At 48.0% G+C, this 18749-nt stretch overlaps 1 protein-coding gene across 1 annotated transcript in view; it reads right to left on the minus strand.

The window, feature by feature from the left end:
* SBSPON (somatomedin B and thrombospondin type 1 domain containing) overlaps positions 1-12993 on the minus strand; it is a 30213-nt gene extending 17220 nt beyond the window's left edge. Inside the window, exons 1-2 of the mRNA XM_039238400.1 lie at positions 12639-12993; positions 1898-2092 (exon numbers count right to left, since the gene is read on the minus strand). Coding sequence (XP_039094331.1) covers positions 1898-2092; positions 12639-12852 — 409 coding nt within the window. The 5' untranslated portion in view covers positions 12853-12993. The remainder of the gene's footprint in view (positions 1-1897; positions 2093-12638) is intronic.
* Positions 12994-18749: the final 5756 nt, after the last annotated feature.

The following is an 18749-nucleotide window of genomic DNA, read 5'->3' on the forward strand; positions in this document are numbered from 1 at the left end:
GCTGCCACCCTTGCTCTCTGAAACTCTGCCCCATACAGTCCAGACCATGCTGGAGCTGACATCACGTAGACACGTCGCCCTGGCCGACTCCTCTTCTCCCCTTCTGCGTGGTGGTCCCCACACCAGAGCCTCTGGACTTCCCCTTCTCACGCTACACTGTCCGAGCACCGCCCCATTAAGCTTATTGCGTATTCCCACCTCTCGTGGACCTGTTTTTCCTAGATCGGCCCCCAAATCCCTTGAACTCCCTACACCCGACTACCTGGCTCCCCATGCCAGTCTCTGCCCAGAAAGCTCTACACTTCTCAGCCTTACCTCCCCATCCTTAGGAAAGTCCCTTCCCTTCCCCTCTTCCCTCAAGATCAGGGGAAATCAGTCTATTATACACACGCTTGTTCCGAACGTCTCTCCCTTGTTCAGTACCAGCTGCACCAAACTGCAGCCCTAATTTTCTGGAATTACTTTCCTAAGATCATCTGCTTATCATCTTCCGCTCCCACCAGACGGTGATCCACATGACAACATGCTCCACGTCAACATATGTCACCTGTGTAACCCTGGCACCAAGCCCAGTCGCTGGTATCATGTAGACTCTTAATAAATATTTGTGCACAATTAGACTACAATCTAGAAGGGCTCTGTTTTCATGGCATCTTAATATTCCTAAAATGTGTCATAAAAAGCTGAAATGTTTTACTAGTACAAGACTTCTGTTATTTGGTTTGTAAAACATGAGAATATGGTTCAGGATGGAATAACAATGCCTAAAATCTTAATGTGCTGCACTTATGATAGTGTTGGTATAGGCTACAGCTGTGATTTATGATATGATTTTTTTAATGTTTTATTTATTTCTAGGAGAGAGAGAGAGACAGCGTGAGCAGGGGAGGGTCACAGAGAGAGGGAGACACAGACTCTGAAGCAGGCTCCAGGCTCTGAGCTGGCAGTCAGCACAGAGCCCGACGCGGGGCTCAAACCCACCAACCGCGAGATCATGACCTAAGCGAAAGTCGGATGCCTAACCGACTAAGCCACCCAGGCGCTCCTGTGATATGATTTATAAAATAAATGTCTTGCTTTTAAAATTAAAATAAATAAATATTTGTGCACAGAATGAAAAAAAGGGAGCAAAATGGCTTCATGACGGTCAGGTTGGCATAAAAATATCCAGCTTCCTCTAAAAACATACGATCTTTGTTATCTTGAGAAGGCAGTGTTTTCCTCTATCAGACTCAATTCGGATCAACACGGGATGTTAGCCCTTTCCCTTATTTCTTTGTCTGCTTTCCATGGCTCCCAATTCATTCATGAGCTGACTTCTGGCCCCTCCATGGGCCACACCACGACCAGCATGACCTTTTCAAATCACAAATCTGATCACATCAGCCCCAATTCAGTCAGCTTGAGGGGGGAACCAGGGATTTACGGGGGGTAATGTCACATTGTTCAGGAATCAATCTCTTTTCTACTACGTTCACATGCATGTGATGAGCGTACCTGACCGAACAAGAATTTTAAGTGCAAGATGGATAGTTAAGTTACCCTTATGGGCACTTGCTCCAGGGTGAAACGCTGTCACCCTCCCTAAAGTCCTTTGTCTCCAGCTCCAGTTTGCGTAAAAACCACAGGGCACATGTCCCGTGCCCTGAGCGCGCCCGGAGGAGAAGGGGCCACCACTGGGTTATGACAACACCGGGCGGGGGTGGAGCAGGGCGGCACCGACGCAGCTGACACTCACTCCTTTATCAACATTTCCCGAGCTTCCTGTCTGCTCCGGGGGCGGCCTGGCCCAGCCCACCGCCCGCAGCGCGCGGAACTCGCCCCGCTCGGCACCTGCCCTCTTACGGGACGTCATCAGAGACAACAAAGGCAGCCACCACCGCGAAGCCCTCAGTACCGAAGGAGCGCCCGCAGTCCTGGCCCTGGGGCGTCGAGTAGTCCAGGCAGCCGGCTCTCTCTTCCAGGGGCGGGCAGGGCGCGCCGCCGTTGCTGGGCTCCTGCTGCACCGGGCGCCTCCGCACGCGGCCCGCCGGCCTGCACCGGTCCGCGCAGCCGCTCCAGGGGCTCCACTGCCCCACGATGCAAGGGCGAGCTGCAAAACAGCACGGTGGCATGGCACGCTCACCTGGGGGCACCGGCAGCCTCCACCTGCTCCCGCCCACGTCACCGGCCGTGTTTGGCCCACGCAGCCCGCGCTTTGACTGCGCCCCGATCTGGGAGGATCAGTCACAGCGGGGCTCAGTTGACACCGACTCCACCCACCACCCCGATGGTGAGCTGATAACCGGCACCTCTCGGTGGGGTGGCGGACAGGCAGCTTCTCCGGGATCCTGATGGTGAGTCTGAGCCAGGGACACACCCCAGTTAGAGAGCGGCGCCTCCGGGGACTTCCTCATACTCCTCCGGCTTAGATAAGATCTTTACTTCTGTTTTTCCTAGATTTTAATTTCATCCTCCCCTGCCCAGAACATTTTTATTGCAACAGCAATACATGCTCATTGTAGAAAACGTAAAGAGGAAAAAACAAATAAAACTCTCAAGTCAATTCTTGTCCCCAAATGTGACTCGGTAAGACATGGTTTAGGGCCACACCAAGGGACGTCTATACTTGACGCTTCTCTTAGGTGCTCCAGTAACATCCTTGATGCCTTAGACCCCTAAACTATGAGAGTTGGAGTTTACCGGAGAGCAACCAGAACCCTCAGGGGTAACTAGTACTCATGGTCACGTGTGAAGAAGCAGAGTCGGGGCAAGAATTTGGCTGTGGTGACAATGCTCTGGCCACCACTGGAAAATCAACGTGGTTGTACATTTAACTTTCCCACGTAAAGTCCTAATGAAACTTTTAAAAGGACTATAATGAGTTTTTAGGTGGAATTATTTCAGGACTTGAAATTGCATCTAAGGGAAGAATAAGAAAACAAAAGATGTACCTATGAACTAGAGATGAAAACTCTTTCTCACAAAATGTGACCCACTTTCCCTACTGTGTTCATACTTCCGAGCTTACGGCGTCTTCACCGAGAAAGCACTCTAACCTCTCTGAACTCTCGATTTGGACTTCTGACAGCTCGTACTTGAAAACTCATTTGGCCCCTTCAGCACTCTCTAGTTGAGGGTTCAAGGATTTTGGAAGACCGATCATCTGGCAGCACATAGCTAACTCGGACACGAAAAGGGTCACATACAACATAAACATCGGTCAGTAATTCAAAAACTCCAGACTGTTGTAAAACATGCATTTGTTAAGCATCTAAAAATTCATAGGCACCGCATGCCAAGTACCTAAGGAAGCAAGAATGAGGCACGTGAGACGGGTTCCCAATACCTGCTACACGCATGTCCTTCGGAATATCAGTTAACAGTCCACTTCCCGCTCCCGTCATTTCTGGTGGATCCCGCCCCTTTTATTTTCATGATCCCATGATTTAATTGGGCCATAGAGCCGGAGGGATTAAAAGAGACTGCCGGGCTACGAGCTGACTGAGAAGGACTCTTTCTGTCCTTAATTCTTCCAAGAACTTTCTCTGTCCCCCAAATCTCTTCATCCCTGAGTCTAGTTAGTCTTGCCCTGATGTGTTGGCCTTGAACACTTAATAATGCACTTTATCTGGTTTTTTAAAATTATTTTTAAAGTTTATTTATTTTGAAGGAGAGAGCAAGGAGGGGCAGAGAGAGAGGGAGAAACAATCCTAAGCAGGTTCCATGCTGTCAGTGCAGAGCCCAACATGGGGCTCGAGCCCACAAACCGTAAGATCTTGACCCGGAGCTGAAATCAAGAGTTGGATGCTTAACCGACTCAGGTGCCCCTAATAATTCACTTTAAAAAGCAAAACAAAAGACTTGTTTCAAAGATTAACATTGGACATCACTATAAAATAAAAATTTGCCATGGCATTAGCTCAGAATTTAGTGATATGGAGGCCTTGGTTTGAATACACGCTATCCCTATGATAAAAGATGCTACTGGGGACAGTTTTCTGACTGAATTTACTTTCCCAACGTCTTGTAACATTTGTGCCTCGTGTGGAATGTTTAGTTTGACGCAGGTCACAGAATCACTGAATCAGTTGCTGTTCCTGTCGGCTCAGGTTTGACCTTGGAAAACACTATGTCTCTTGTCTCCGATCCATGACTTTAACAGCCTCATAAAGAAAATCAGAAAGTTCTGGGTCCTTTTTTTTTTTTTTTTAATTTATTTCTGAGAGACAGAGAGAGAGACACAGTGTGCGCAGGGGAGGGTCAGAGAGAGAGGGAGATACAGAATCTGAAGCAGGCTCCAGGCTCTGAGCTAGCTGTCAGCACAGAGCCCGACGCGGGGCTCGAACCCACAAACCGTGAGATCATGACCTGAGCTGAAGTCGGACGCTCAACTGACTGAGCCACCCAGGTGCCCCAGAAAGTTCTGGGTCTTGAACATCATCTTGATGGCTTCATTGTGAGACAAAATGAAAAAAATTCACCTAGCAAAAGTTCGCGACCCAAAAAGGTGTTCGGCAAAATATTTTGAGTTGGAAGAGGAATCTGAGGTATTTATTCCTATTCTGCACAAAAGATTATATTCATGAATAATTTGTTAGCTTAAAAAAATTTTTTTTAATGTTTATATATTTCTGACAGAGAGACAGAGAGACAGACAGAGCACGAGCAGGGAGGGGAGGGGCAGAGAGAGAGGGAGACACAGAATCCAAAGCAGGCTCCAGGTCCCGAACTGTCAGCACAGAGCCCAACACGGGGCTTGAACTTAGGAACCTTGAGATCATGACCTGAGCCAAAGTTGGATGCTCAACTGACGGAGCCACCCAGGCGTCCGCAATTTGTACTTCTGATTGTTTGGATTGCAATTCATCATAGATCACGAGGGCCCTTGGGTCATGGAGGTTAGGGGAAGTAAGGGAACTTCTGACAGATTTATCACCCCAAGTCATATATCACAGCTGCAGGACACACATTTCCTTCGAACTCTTCCATTAGGATTCACATCAGTAGCTGGCATATCAAGATATTCTTTCTTAAAATCTGACTTTCTTAATCCTCACATTTCACTAGCTGTTACTGAAGGCCAGCGGACCTGGCGAGCAACGTGATCAGCTCCGACTCTAGGCTTGTCACAGCTTCCCAAGGTCCTAATGGTTAGAATTTAATGACAGCATCCCACCCCCTTTACAAGAAGACAAAGCTTAGGTTTAAAGGATGCCAGAGTGCCGGGCAAGCCGTCTTCTTTTTTCCTTTGTTTCAACTCAACTTCATATCCCGGTGGAGTCAGCCTGAAGCGGACTCTGAGACATGGATGTGAATGCAGGCCATTCATTTGGGCCATGGTCCCAGGGAGCAGAGACAGAGAAGGAGTAGATACAGAAGAGAACAGACACATAGACTCCTTGCTTTAGGCCCAGTGGGCACCCCCGGCGTCTAGCTCCTTACCAAGGGAAATAATGGATAGGTCCAGACTCAAGGATTATCAAATCCTCCCTGAGGGACCGGCTAATCCCCCTTCCTCGAGAGCTTTCTGGTTATCAGATGTCCCTACCACAGCCCCAGGGAGAATGACCAAGAGCAGTGAAATACGTTATATATTTCAGTAAGGAATCTGCACACAAAAAAAGAGTTGAGCACATTTCACATGTCCTAACAGGGATATCCAGTCACTCCCAAGTACAATTACCTTACCAAATATACCACTAATCTTTAAAAATAGAATAATAATAATAATAATAATAAATGGCTTTTTAAACTCTCTTAATGGTTTGCTATTGAATTTGGAATAAAATCAAACTCTTTGCTGTGCTACAAGGTGCTGTGCGACCCAGCCTGTCACCCGCCCCCCCCCCCACCTCTGCTCCAAGCTTCAGCCATGCTGGCCTCCCTACACCAAACTCTGTCACACACTGGAAGCTTGCTATGTGTGTTCTCTCTGCTGGGATTGTTCTTCCCAAACTAGGCATGGCTGGGTCGGTTCATCCCTTAGGTCCCAGATGAATTCTGTGTGTGTGTGTGTGTGTGTGTGTGTGTGTGTGTGTGTGTGTGTGTTTATTTTTGAAAGAGAGACAGAGAGAGAAAGCAAGTGCACAAATGGGGGAGGGGCATAAAAGAGGGGGAGACACGGAATCCAAAGCAGGCTCTAGGCTCTGAGCCATCAGCACAGAGCCGGACACAGGGCTCGAACTCACGAACCGCAAGATCATGACCCGAGCTAAAGTCAGACATTTAACCGACTGAGCCACCCAGGTGGCCCCAGATGAATTATTTCTTTTTCGGGGAGCCCTTCTCTGGCCGGCTTATCTAAGTACTCTCCCGGTACCACCCCCAGCCTCCCACTTGCCACACCACACAACACTTCCTCTCAGAGCTCAGGGTTCCTTGCTTTATAACATTTCCATAATCCATAATTACATAGTGTACATATTTATTTATTGTATTTATTGCCATTAATGAGTCCTTTCATGACTCATGCTTGGTAGTTGGCCAACAAATATCTGTTGGATGGATGGATGGATGGATGGATAGATGGATGGATGGATGTACGGATGGATGGAATAGCATTGGATTCATTCCTCCTTCTTCCTAAATAATTTTCTACATTGAATCAGATTCTGGTTTGCATATGTCATTAGTTAGAAGCCAAAGCACTGACTCGGGCTCCAGAGTGGGAAGGGAAGCTGGTGAAAGCACAGGAGCAAATTCAGAAACTGCCATCACCCAAAGTATGGGAATTCTCAACCTGGGCGAGTTGTCTAGGCTCTGCTGACAAAGGTGCCCCCAAAGGGGGTCGCTGGAAGGAGCATGGTTTTCTGTGCCTTCAGGTCACATAGCTCTCAGCCTCTGCTGGCAGCCACTAGTCCTTCAGATCCTTTCACATCCGGTTATATCTCCTGCCAGTACCACATCTTGAGAATAACAAGCTGCTTTCATTTTATTATCAGTGGCATGGAGTGGAATTTCCTTTAATTTGATCCAAATTTCCCTCACTCAAGAATTTCAGAATATGGCGAAAAAAAAATCTACGTTTATCTTATCCGCGTGGCGCATGGACTTAACATTCCAGTGGGTCCCCTTCCCTCTAGCATCGACTTTCCAGGTTGATGAGTCCAGCGCCCAGACCCATCTTCCTACACTCTGTCCTCTCAGAATGATCACTGGGCCTTCACCAGGTCCATTCACCGCCTCCATGTGGGCGGCAACCAGAACCAGGCACGCTATGCTGTCTTAGGCACCAAGAGGTCACGAGAAAAACATTTTTCTAATGTTTCTCTTGTTGATGCTACACACACACAGACACACACACACACACACACACACACACAGACACACACAAGCACTGAGCTGACAGCCAGAGTCCTTCACTTCAGGAATATATTTGGATTGTGTCTTTTCAATATAAAACCTTGCTCTTATTTTCACACATGTCTCATTGGTTAATCCCAGATCTGGCCCTGCCTTCTTGGCTCTTTGTTTAAGGCCACCCACGAACAAGTGCTTTCTCTCTCATGTTGTTAAGTTCAAATACTCCTAGCCATTCCTAGGAAATACTCTTTTTTATTTATTTTTTAATGTTTATGTATTTCTGAGAGACAGGGAGACAGGGAGTGAGAGGGGAAGGAGCAGAGACAGAGGGAGACACAGAAAGGAAGCAGGCTCCAGGCTCTGAGCTGTCAGCACAGGGCCCCGCACAGGGCTCGAACCCACAGACTGCGAGATCTGGACCTGAGCTGAAGTTGGACGCTTAAACAACTGAGCCACCCAGGCGCCCCCGAAATATTCTTTCGTACCCACAGCAGTACCATTAACGCATAGCATTTGTTTCCTGACGTTGTGTGGGAGAAAAATACAGCAGTCCCTTTAACACACACACACACACACACATATCTCATAGTGACATAATTTTGAATGTCATAGGCCTTTTTCTTTCTCCTATGTATACCTTTTTCTGAGAAATCTTGTCAAACCTTCCGTGAAGTTCGAATGAGACCACATTGCTCTTTACCCCCCACCAGAAAGCTCCAACAAAATGATACAAGTTTGTTTTTTTTTTCATCTCACAGAAACCATGTTACCTGGCCGCCAGTGGGTCTTTTCTTTCTTCTGAGACATTAACTGGACAAATTCCTGAAATGCTAGCGAGACAATAAAAAGGACTGCCTCATTAGAAAAACAGAATTTTAGGGGCACCTGGGTGGCTCAGTCAGTTCAGCATCCAACTCTTGGTTTCAGCTCAGGTCATGACCTCACGCTTTGTGAGTTTGAGCCCCACATCAGGCTCCCCACTGACAGCACGGAGCCTGCATGGGATTCTCTCTCTCCCTCTCTTTCTGCCCCTCCTCTATTCTGTCTCTCAAAATAAATAAACTTAAAAATTCTTTTTAAAAAGAAAAACAGAATGTTATACAGCCTATAAACCCAGGAAAAGAAAGGGCATACAGATCAGAAAGATAATTATGCTTTTACTGGGTAGGAAGTTTCCAGGTGAGTTGTTTTCTTCTTTTGTGTTTCAGTATTTTCCAAATTTTCTGCAACAAGCATATTTTGCAGTCGGGGAAGGAAGATGTTATTTCTGACAGGCCAGGTGGCTGGGATAGATAACAGCCCCTCAGCGGCATGACGGCTCGAGTTCTGACAACCACGATGGACGTCAGGGGACTGTAAAGAGGCGCAGAACCCACTGTTTGCCCTTGAGGAGTAGGAGTCGAAGGAGAGAGAAGGCTCACTCACTCCACTAGTATTTACCCGGGGCCTACCCTGCAAAGTACACAGCTTCTCATAAAGCCTCATTTCTCTGAGGGTCCAGACATAATTTTTAAACGTGTGGGCTCCGGACTCGGAGTTCCTGGGTTCAGATCTCACTCCATCACTTACTGGCCATGTGCCTTAGGATAAACTGCCCAACCTCCCAGGGCTCTGCTTACCATGGCGGTGGGCTGTGGGAGCTGAGTAAGAGCAGAGCTGTGAGGTGCCTGGCACAGCGTAAAGGCTGAAGAAGGGCGGACAACTTTACCCTCCTCCCCTGAACACCCAGGGCTGCAGCCCAAGCCTGCAAAGTCAAGTCATGTTGAATGCCGGGGCCAGGCTCTGCTCATTTTTCCTGCAGAGACAAAGGCAGGGGAAGCCACACGCTGTCTCTTGGGCCGCTACAGTTCCAGTAAAGCTTCGACTTTCTAAATTTCCGTAGACTGGGACATCGTTCCCTTGGGTAAGTTGTGGAGCCCATATTTTCAAGGGCATTGACCCTTCTTCCAGTTATGAGGTCAGCAGATATGGGCCAGTTAGTTTCCTAGATTCCCCATAAGTCCAGGAGAAGAGACTGGCTCACGCAGGCTACTCAATTTTTGTCTTGCTCTACTCGGGTTAATAATGACTCTTTCCTGAATTTGCTCCTCAAAAATCGAGTGCAGCCTACTGTTTCCTTGATCTTGGAATGCAGACTCTAGGACCACAGGGTCTAGATATGTGAGATCTAGATCTGAGCCTGATATGTGAGAAGTTCTTACAGGGCAGGGTCACTGGGATCTGTCCCCTCTTACCTCTCCTCACCCCTGATCAGTCACAGCCAATTTTTCTATTCTTTTTTGGGGGGCGGGGGGATAACGGAGATATAGAATTGGAGTGGAAACCTATGCTGTCATCACAACGAGATTTTTCTGAGATAATTTGTTTCAGAACAGATATTTCTGGCAGTTCAGTAAATCCATAAACCCAATAACTTATTTTTACTAACTGAAAAAAAAACCTTCCTATTTAGAAAGAGAAATGCCAGGATTTCATCTCTTAGCCACACCAAAAATAAAAGTGTTTACAAAGAAGAAAAAAAAATCAGAAGGAAGAGAAGTAAGGCATTCTCAGTTCTACGAACACGTCTCCATTTTTGGTTCACATATCATGTAATTTCAGTCAAAGAGGTTTCAGACAGCATCAGCAGGTGACATCGCATGGGGGGAGGAGAAGAGATTCTAAGGGACGCAATGGTTCTATGCACGTGGAGTGACTGGGGGGCCCTGAGCTGCCACACCCTGACGTATTTAGGAGTAAGGAACAGCCATGCACAACAGATGTGGCAGCTGGCAGCCCGAAATCCGGCAGCCGTGGGTTTGGATGTCACTGTGCTGCCCATTCATGTCCACGTAGTGATGGGAGAGCCCTGTGAGGCCCCAGCTCGCGCACCTGTAAGCAGCTCCCCCAGGCCCCGAGAGCCAGCACAGTTAGGACGCGGGTCCGGGGCTAAGGCGACTGAGCATCTGGGCTCTGCGGTGCCCCCTCTCACCCTCTGCTCTGCAGAGAGAGCAGGCTCAGTCTTCCAACTGGCCCACTTCCAACTGTCTCTATTTTCTTCCTCTTCTCCCAAGAAACTTCAGCGCAGAGAATTTACCAACTAGGAGCCTTTTAGGTCCTGCGTCTGCTTCTGCTCAGGCCTGCGAGGTCCTCTGCTAACTTCCCTGGGGAAGGGCATAAGGCTGAATATGCTCCTTTCAAAATTCTTTTGGGCTCCGTTCCTTCTCTGCTTTCGGTTCCCATGCCCACTGCTCACAGCTCTTGCCCGAGCACGGAGCTGCTGTGATTTGTGTCTGAGCCCTTCCCGAGATGGTAAGTTCTCTCTCCTCTGCTCCTACTTACCCAATATAGCCCCACTCCCAAATCACAGACTCTTGGTTGTAATATTTCTACCTTCTGGGCTGAAAGTAAGGGATTCATTTTGGCCACATACAGACAACGCCTCATAGCACTCTTAGGCCTCGCTGGAAAATTCTTCTCAGGACTCTGGTCCCCACGCCTCTTCTGTGCCTGAATCTCTCCATACCTAGCTGTGTTCACAGTGTCCTGCTCACCAGGGCCGCCCCAGGGCCTCGCCTAGTTCCCGGCACAAAAAGCAGACACCCACAGGTAACTGCGGAATGACCATGTGATGCTTTCCTGCTAGAATTCTCCTTCCCTTTCTAGAGACTTCTTGCTCATTCGCCAGAACCATGCTGGTACATTACTTCCTCTGGGAGGTCTTCCTTGAATTCCTGGGTCTTCTGAGTTTTTTCTTTGGAGCCTCCTGGATCCCTTATTTTGGCACTCAGCATGTTACAGGTGGTTCGCAGGTGTATTTCCCTGCTTGACTGTGAACTTGTAGGGAGCAGAGACTGTGTCTTCATCTGTGTATCCCTGTGCTTAGCACAGACTGGGCCACGTTATCTGGTCTTCAGGAATTCTGTATTCAAAATCTAAGTGAATCACTTGTGAGAAAGTGATTCTGCCATCATGAAAGAGGCTTTGCTTGAGGAATCTAGGAAACCGAGGCAAATGGGAGTTTAAGTAGGAAGCTCTGCCAGGGCGGGGGAGGGGCTGGGGACCCTGGGCACTGCATTTCCTAAATAACTGACTCTCCACCTTACTTCAGTAGCAGAACACCGTGGCCTTGGAGCCGAAAAGGCAAGAAGCTTATCAAAAAGAGAATCAATATTCACAAGTAAATCATTAGCTTTCAAGCAGGGTCAGGAAAATCTTAATGTTTTTCAATCGTGCTCTTTCAGGCCCGGGTCTGGGTGATATCTCGTCACGGGCTGGTGGCTTCCTCCAGCATCGCAGAGGCAACAGTGTGCTCCTCCCTACCCGGCATCCGGTTCCCCGAACAATGACGCAGACCCGCACGTTACTCTCCCAGGACGATACCGAGGATGTCACAACGTGGGAATCCTTGGGGTCAAACCCTAACGTACAGGAGGCATTTTGGGTGATGAGATTCACAGGAAGCAAGGTCACTTCTCTTTCTAGAGCTGGCTTCTCTTGGGTAAACCTTGTTCTTTAGAACCATACTCACCATTTCTTCATCTTTTAACCGAATTAAAGCAACATCTATTGAGCCCTTACCAGGGACTGTGCTACTGTGGAAAATTTAAAGATGAAAAAGACTGACCCTCCAGGAAAAGCAGCAGGATTAAAATACAATAGGACACCCCCCCCCAGAGGAAAACCTTTATCATGCTAACTAGAGAAAATTGAATGCAAAGAGCAGATCAAACCCCTCTTACAAGAAAGGGGCTGTGCTACGAGCTGGAGTCCAGAAGTGAGGACAACTGTGGGCCCCTCCAAGAACTTCCTCTGCACAAGTTCTCTACCAGAGCAAGCCCTTGGCTCCAAGTGGGAGAATTACTCATCCCTTCCCTTCTCACTTCTCACTTGTCGCCTCGGATCCCTGAGGGTTAACAGGGTGAAAGTGGTGGAGCCTGGCCCGGGACGTGCCCCCGGAACCTGGCACGCCATCTGTCCAGGTAGGAGGTGGCCCCGCCAGGCCGGGGCTCCTGAGCCCCACAAGCTTCCCGGAGAACAGACGGCTCCAGCCCCTTCCATCCAGGTTCCGGTGGGGAGAGGTGCTTTGGAGTGGTCCGGCCACACCGGGAGGCCCGCGAGAGCCCTGGACGCAGGTGTACCTGAATGGAAGGGGCTGGAGGACCCTAGGATGGAGGGGGCTAGATGCACCTGCGGGGAGGTGGGGGGCGGGGGTAAGGGGCAGGCCAGGCTGGACGGTCTGGACACGCCAGGATGGACATGGCTGGGGGATCTCTGCTCTGGGGCTGCGGTCCTTGCCGTGGGACCCCGCGCCCCTCGGCTGCTGGCGAAGGGCCGGCGCGCCCCCCCCCCCGCCCCCCGGCCCCGCCACCCACCTGGGCACGCCCTGGCGTAGTCGAAGCAGCAGTCCCCCGTGAGACGGCAGGCTTGGTCGCAGAAGCACGTCCCGTAAACCCTGTCCAACCTCCAGCCGCGCACGAAGCAGGCGGCATCCCGGCCCGGGCAGCAGCGCCCCGCCTCGGCGCAGCCTGCCAGGGTCCCCGGCCACAGCCGCGCCAGCGCGCACAGCGCCATCCACAGGGTCCTCATGGCCGGCGCTCCGGCGACGCCTGCCAACGCCGCGGACTCTCGGAGCCGGCGGTCGGCTCCTCGGAGAGCAGCGGCCCGGAGCAGCCCCAGCGGCCCCGCGACGCGCAGCCCGGCGCGGCCCTGCCCTGCCCCGCGCCGGGCCCCCGCCCTCGGCGCCGCCCCTCCCCAGCCCTGGCGGCGCGCCGGGCCCGGCCGGGCGCGGGCGGCTGCTGCGGCTGCCCCGTCCCAGGTGGGGAGGGCGCCCGGCCACCGCCGCCCTGCCCGCCGCGAGCCCGCGCGCCGCCCCCGTCCCGCGCCCGCGGGAGCGCCCCGGGGAGGGAGCGGAACGGCAGGTGCTCGGGGATCCCGGCACCCCGGGGAGCGTCGGATCCGCCTGCGGCTCGGCCCGGGCGGCCACGTTTCCTGCCTCCGGACTCTGAGTCCTAAACACCTGGGGTCACGTTCATGCGTGGGCAATTTCGCTAACAAGCCCGGAGACGAATAGCGCTTGGTGCGCGCAAACGGGTCTCAGCGGCACAGTGTGAGCGGGTCACCCTGACTTCTCCCAGGACAACTCAGATTGTAGTGCACCCCCCCCCAACCGCGCGAAACCAGTCCCCGAGGACCACAGAGACCCCTTAGAAACTAGGAGATAAAACCAAAGCGGCATCCTTTCTTTTTGCTATATTTTAGAGGAGACTTTCCTGCCCCCAAGGAAATACCACTTTGCTTCACTCAAGAGGCAATTGATGAATGTTAAAGAAAGGATTGCAAAATAAACTGCTCTGCTTTCTGTTAAAGCCGATTTCCCCCAAAGGAACCCTGATTGATGAGATTCTAGCAATAACTCCTGCTTTAATAAAGCGCTTGTCTAACATCCCATCCATTTCCTTCCCCCTTTCTCTCCAAATTTATTGCATTTTCTTCACCCCACTCTTTTTGTTAAGCAAAAATTATCATGGAAGTTTCATTTTATTTTATATTCTTAAATCATTTAAACCAGTATGGTTTTGGTGACAAACCAGGAATGTAAAGGAATATAACCAAGAATATAAAGCTTTCTATATCTGTGAACCCACGATTTCTAATGAATTTCAGAGTCTATTTTTTTCCTTTCTCATACAAAGACTTTTTATAGAGGACTTTTCTTTACTCTTTAGAGAAACAAGTAAACAAAAGTTTTAAAAATCCTTCATTTTAACAGTAGTAAGATAATACAAAACAAAAAGTTGTGAAGTGAAAAACATCTCATACGTAATAAGAACTATATTTTATGAACTCTAAGGAACCCTAAAGTCAAAAAGAAATTCTTTCTTTCTTTTTCTTTTCTTTTTTTTCATTATTTATACAAATAAATCTCAAGGTTGGAAATTCATTTTTGTTTCACTCTTTGGATAAGTCTCAGTTTTGCAATTTAAGCAAATAATACACACTTTTAAAATCCTTTATATTTTCAGTTCTTGGTGGTTGGTACTAAATAACTTTGTCAGCAAATTACACCCTCTGCCTTTTACCTGTGTTGTAGGTTTTATTAGCAGCTTTGTACTACCTCATTCATGTAAGTTATCCCCTGCCTCTTCCCTAAGGCTGTCTCATTATGGAATGCCTTTAGCTGGAGACTTATTCTGTAATGCCATAAGAATCTGGAATTGTTCCAGAAAAAAAATAAAAGAAAATGATCCACTAAGTTCATTTTCAGGAATAAAACATGAAATGAAGTGACACAGACAGTGGAAGATCACCTCGGGTTTAGAAGAATTAAACATAATGTCAAATGTCTGCTCGAATACCTTTTTTTCGCCACTGCCATTTTCCTTATACCTAGACAAAACCAAAACCAGAAACCAAAGCCAGGAAGTTCGGGGGTCTGTGCTCAGGAGGTTTAGGGCCAGTTCTGATTCTGTGATTTCAGATCGATCACCTCAGTGTTCTCATCTCAAACAGAATGCTACAACTTTTCAGATTACTGTGCGATGTCTACAGAAATGAGGGGATGTTTGTAATCTGAGCACAAAGTACACACTAATATCTACTAGTGTCCTAATGTCCCCTGCCGCTCCCACTTCATAATTAGAGCCTACAACCAAGTAAAAGATAAACTTGGTTTTAATAGTGTGCAAAGTAGAGGCAGGCATAATATTAAAAAGAAGAAGACGAAGAAAACCACAAGTCAATGATTACTACTTTAATGTCAAATATAAAAGAGAGCTTGTCTCTGGTAAGTAACATTGAAAAAAAAATTCAGTCTCAAGTTAAAGCTTGCACTATCTTGCAAACATCAAGATAAGGCTCCCAGAACAGGCCCAAGCAAAGGAAACAGTTCCTTCAGGATGAGGCAAAGTTGGGGACCCTGACATTTAGAGCATTCGAGTCCACATACTTCTTGCAGACTGGGTGCAGTCAAATGTAACAATCTGTCACTTTGTTTTCTGTGTCTTGTCGATGTTTGGAGAGCGGGAATTATCCCAGGGATCATGTGGGTGAATATAGGAAGTCATCAAATGCACCTTAAAAGTCATCCTTTCTTCTGAAATGTTGTCTTTGGAAGCTGTCCAAGATTGGTAAAATTACAGAGGGGAACAGAGGTCTTTCTGTTCATCAGATTCCGGAGTGCAGTAATTTTAAAGGACATCCACATATGTGATCTCATGCAACCTTGCATAACTGTGAGGAAAATATTGGCACCCCCATTTAGCAGATGACAGAGATTAGACATGTAGCTAATTAGTGACAAAAGGGGACTAGAACTAAAATTATTCTTTCCAAAACATTACAGAGTTCTTCCCATTACTTAAAGCTTGCTGCTGGTGGTGAGATGGTAATGGAAAATAAAGACAAGTCACATTAAGTGCTATGCTAAATACTGCAACTAGTATAATACGTGGAAATGAAAATACAAATAATTTCCCAAAGCATTTGGATACAAATAAAATATAAGATGGTGCCTGGGTGGCTCAGTCAGTTGAGTGTACAACTCTTGATTTCAGCTCAGATCATGATCCCAGAGTTGTGGGCTTGAACCTCACATTGGGCCCCATGCCAAGCATGGAGATTGCTTGGGATTCTCTCCCTCTCTCCCTCTGCCCCTCTCCCCTGCTCATGCCCCTCTCCCTCTCTCTCTCTCAAAAGAAAAAGAAAAGAAAAGGAAAAGAAACCAGGACCGTCTTAAAGAAAAGAAAATGTGAGATAGATAGGGAGTAATTAAAGGCATCCAGAATGCTGTGAAAGATGTGGAGGGACCCTCCTGAGGTTGACAAACAGAATGGTGGATTCTGAGGCCGGTTTGGGGGCATTTGTGAGAGGCAGAGTACTGCGCGGATATTAACAGTATCACATTTTGTTGACTCTGAGCCACCTTTGTGTGTAAGAGTCGCCATTATCTTTTGCAGCTCTAAAATATGGTACGTTGAACATAAGGAAAAAACTACCATCGATTAAGGTATGGTGCATATTTATGCATGGAAAGCAGGACTGTCTCAGTCTGCTTGGCTGCTATAACAAAATACCCTCGGCTGGGTGGCTTACAAACAACAAAAATTTATTTCTCGCAGTTTTAGAGGCTGAGAAGCCGGAGATGGAAGGGCCTGCAGATCTGGAGTCTGGTGCAGGCCTGCTTTCTGGTTCACAGACAGTACCTTAGAGCTGGGACCTCACATGGTAGAAGTGGGGGGGGGGGTGACTTTGTGGGGGCTCTTTTATAAGAGCACTGATCTCATTCATGAAGGCTCAACCCTCACGGCCCAAGCACCTTCCAAGGGTCCCATGTTCTCATACCATCACCTTGGGTATTAGGGTTCAACATATGGATTTGAGGGGGCCATGCATGGTTAGTCCCTTGCAAAAATGGACCTCAGTTTTAGAGACGTTTAAACAGGAGAAAATGTGCATCTTAGAATTAACGAAAAATTTAAAGAGATAGCACTTTCCTCACTTTACATTTATACCCCACTTTTCGGCTCGTCCTGTGAGGCAGATGTTGTTAATTTTCTCATTTTGTTGAAGGGGAGGTGCTCAGGGGCACACGGCCACCCCAGTATTCCAGGCGCAGCTCTCTCCTCAGAGCCAGCACTGCTCTTTGGGGTACAGGCATTTACTTCCGGCGAGTCAGATGCTTCGCCAGGCTGAAGACCAAAAATGGGCAAAAAATGGTCCTTTCCTAAGTAGACTGGGGGCGCCTGGGTTGCTTAGTCGGTTAAGCGTCCGACTTTTGCTTAGGTCATGATCTCGCGGTTCGTGGGTTCGAGCCCCGCGTCGGGCTCTGTGCTGACTGTCGGCTCAGAGCCTGGAGCCTATTTCAGAATCTGTATCTCCCTCTCTCTCTGACCCTCCCCTGCTCACGCTGTCTCTCTCTCTCTCCTAGAAATAAATAAAAATATTTTTAAAAAATTTAAAAACAAATAATAAAAAAAATTTAATGTAATACTTACGTGATGGTAGTTTCCAACTGGAGACTCTCCCACTGTGGTCTGTATAGAAGAATGGTACCAGGGAAAATTCTGTTTATATATCATTNAAAAAAAAAAAATCTAAGTAGACTGGAGTCGAATGGAGACCCCGGACATGTGAAGTTATTGCAGTGTGTTGCGACAGGAGTGGTCCTGAATGGGGGTGGGGGGCGGGGGATGTTGGAGACGCGGACACGAGCTGGCCAGACAAGGGGAGGCTGACTTATGATGAATTCTTAGTTACAAAGACTGAGTAGTTATAAAATTTCTAGTTATAAAGCGTAGCATTGGGTCCCTATTAGATCCTACTTTCTTCCTGGAAAGTGCAGATTCAGCCACTCGGAAAAGCTTGAATACTTTTCGGGAAGGTTCTGCTTTGATAGGCTCATACATATTCATTTAATAAAGCCAAGAACGCAGGCAAGGATCCAAAGAAGCTTGTTTAAGATTGGCCTACACGATGTACGGTAGCAATTCTCCCTCACCACCTTCTAGCAACTGGTCAAGAGCACAAGGTTTATGCTGCCAGCTTTGCATTTTTGACTTTATCAATTAAATAAACGTGGCGTGGATATGGGAGTGATAAAGAAAGTCATTGGCTGCTCAGAAAACATTCATTCTTGGGGCACCTGGGTGGCTCAGTCAGTGAAGCGTCCAACTTCAGCTCAGGTCATGATCTCACGGTTGGAGAGTTTGAGCCCTGCATCAGGCTCTGCGCTGACAGCTGGAGCCTGCTTCAGATTCTGTGTCTCCCTTTCCCTCTGCCCCTCCTCCTCCTCCTCCCTCTCCCTCTCACTCTCTCCCTCTCTCTTTCTCAAAAATAAATAAATATTAAAAGAATTTTATGAAAACATCCATTCTTCCTTTCTTCGTTTTCTAAAGCCCCCAGATTTTCCTTTATGGAAGGAGTGCCCCTTCCCTCTTAGGTCTAGGGATGAGCTCCGAGGGTTAATTCCACCCGCAGCCTGTGGATCAGTCCCAGAATTGGTCCAATCAGAGCTCCAGCAATTGCGGTGTTTGTTCCATACAGGATTCGGTTTCCCCTTTTGCCCTTACTGGATGTGAATGGGACACAGAGTGGCCTATGTGAAGCCAACTTGAGATCCTAGCCAACAAGCCAGGGAAGGCAGAGCCAGGAATCACAAGGCTTGGACTGAACGACACTTGAAGTCACACTTCCTCTTTTCAGTCCCCTGACCCCTCCATCCTTCTTAATTGTGCCAGTTTTGGTTACGATTTCTGTGGCTGTAAAACAAAAGCACCCAACAGACATGCTATAGAAAGTGAAGATCTCAGATTTTGAAGAGAAAAGTAGATTCGAACTGTGTAGTATCTATCACACACTAGCTATGTAACATGAATAAATTATTGTAAACCCTGCAAGCCTCGGCTTCCTGACCTATAAAGCGGAGATAAATAAGGAAAGAATTAAATCCTACAATGTATGTATGCCTGGTAAGTTCTTGATATATA

Source organism: Hyaena hyaena, unplaced genomic scaffold (genome assembly GCF_003009895.1).
Source record: "Hyaena hyaena isolate Hyena2069 unplaced genomic scaffold, ASM300989v1 scaffold_139, whole genome shotgun sequence".
Lineage (NCBI taxonomy): Eukaryota > Metazoa > Chordata > Mammalia > Carnivora > Hyaenidae > Hyaena > Hyaena hyaena.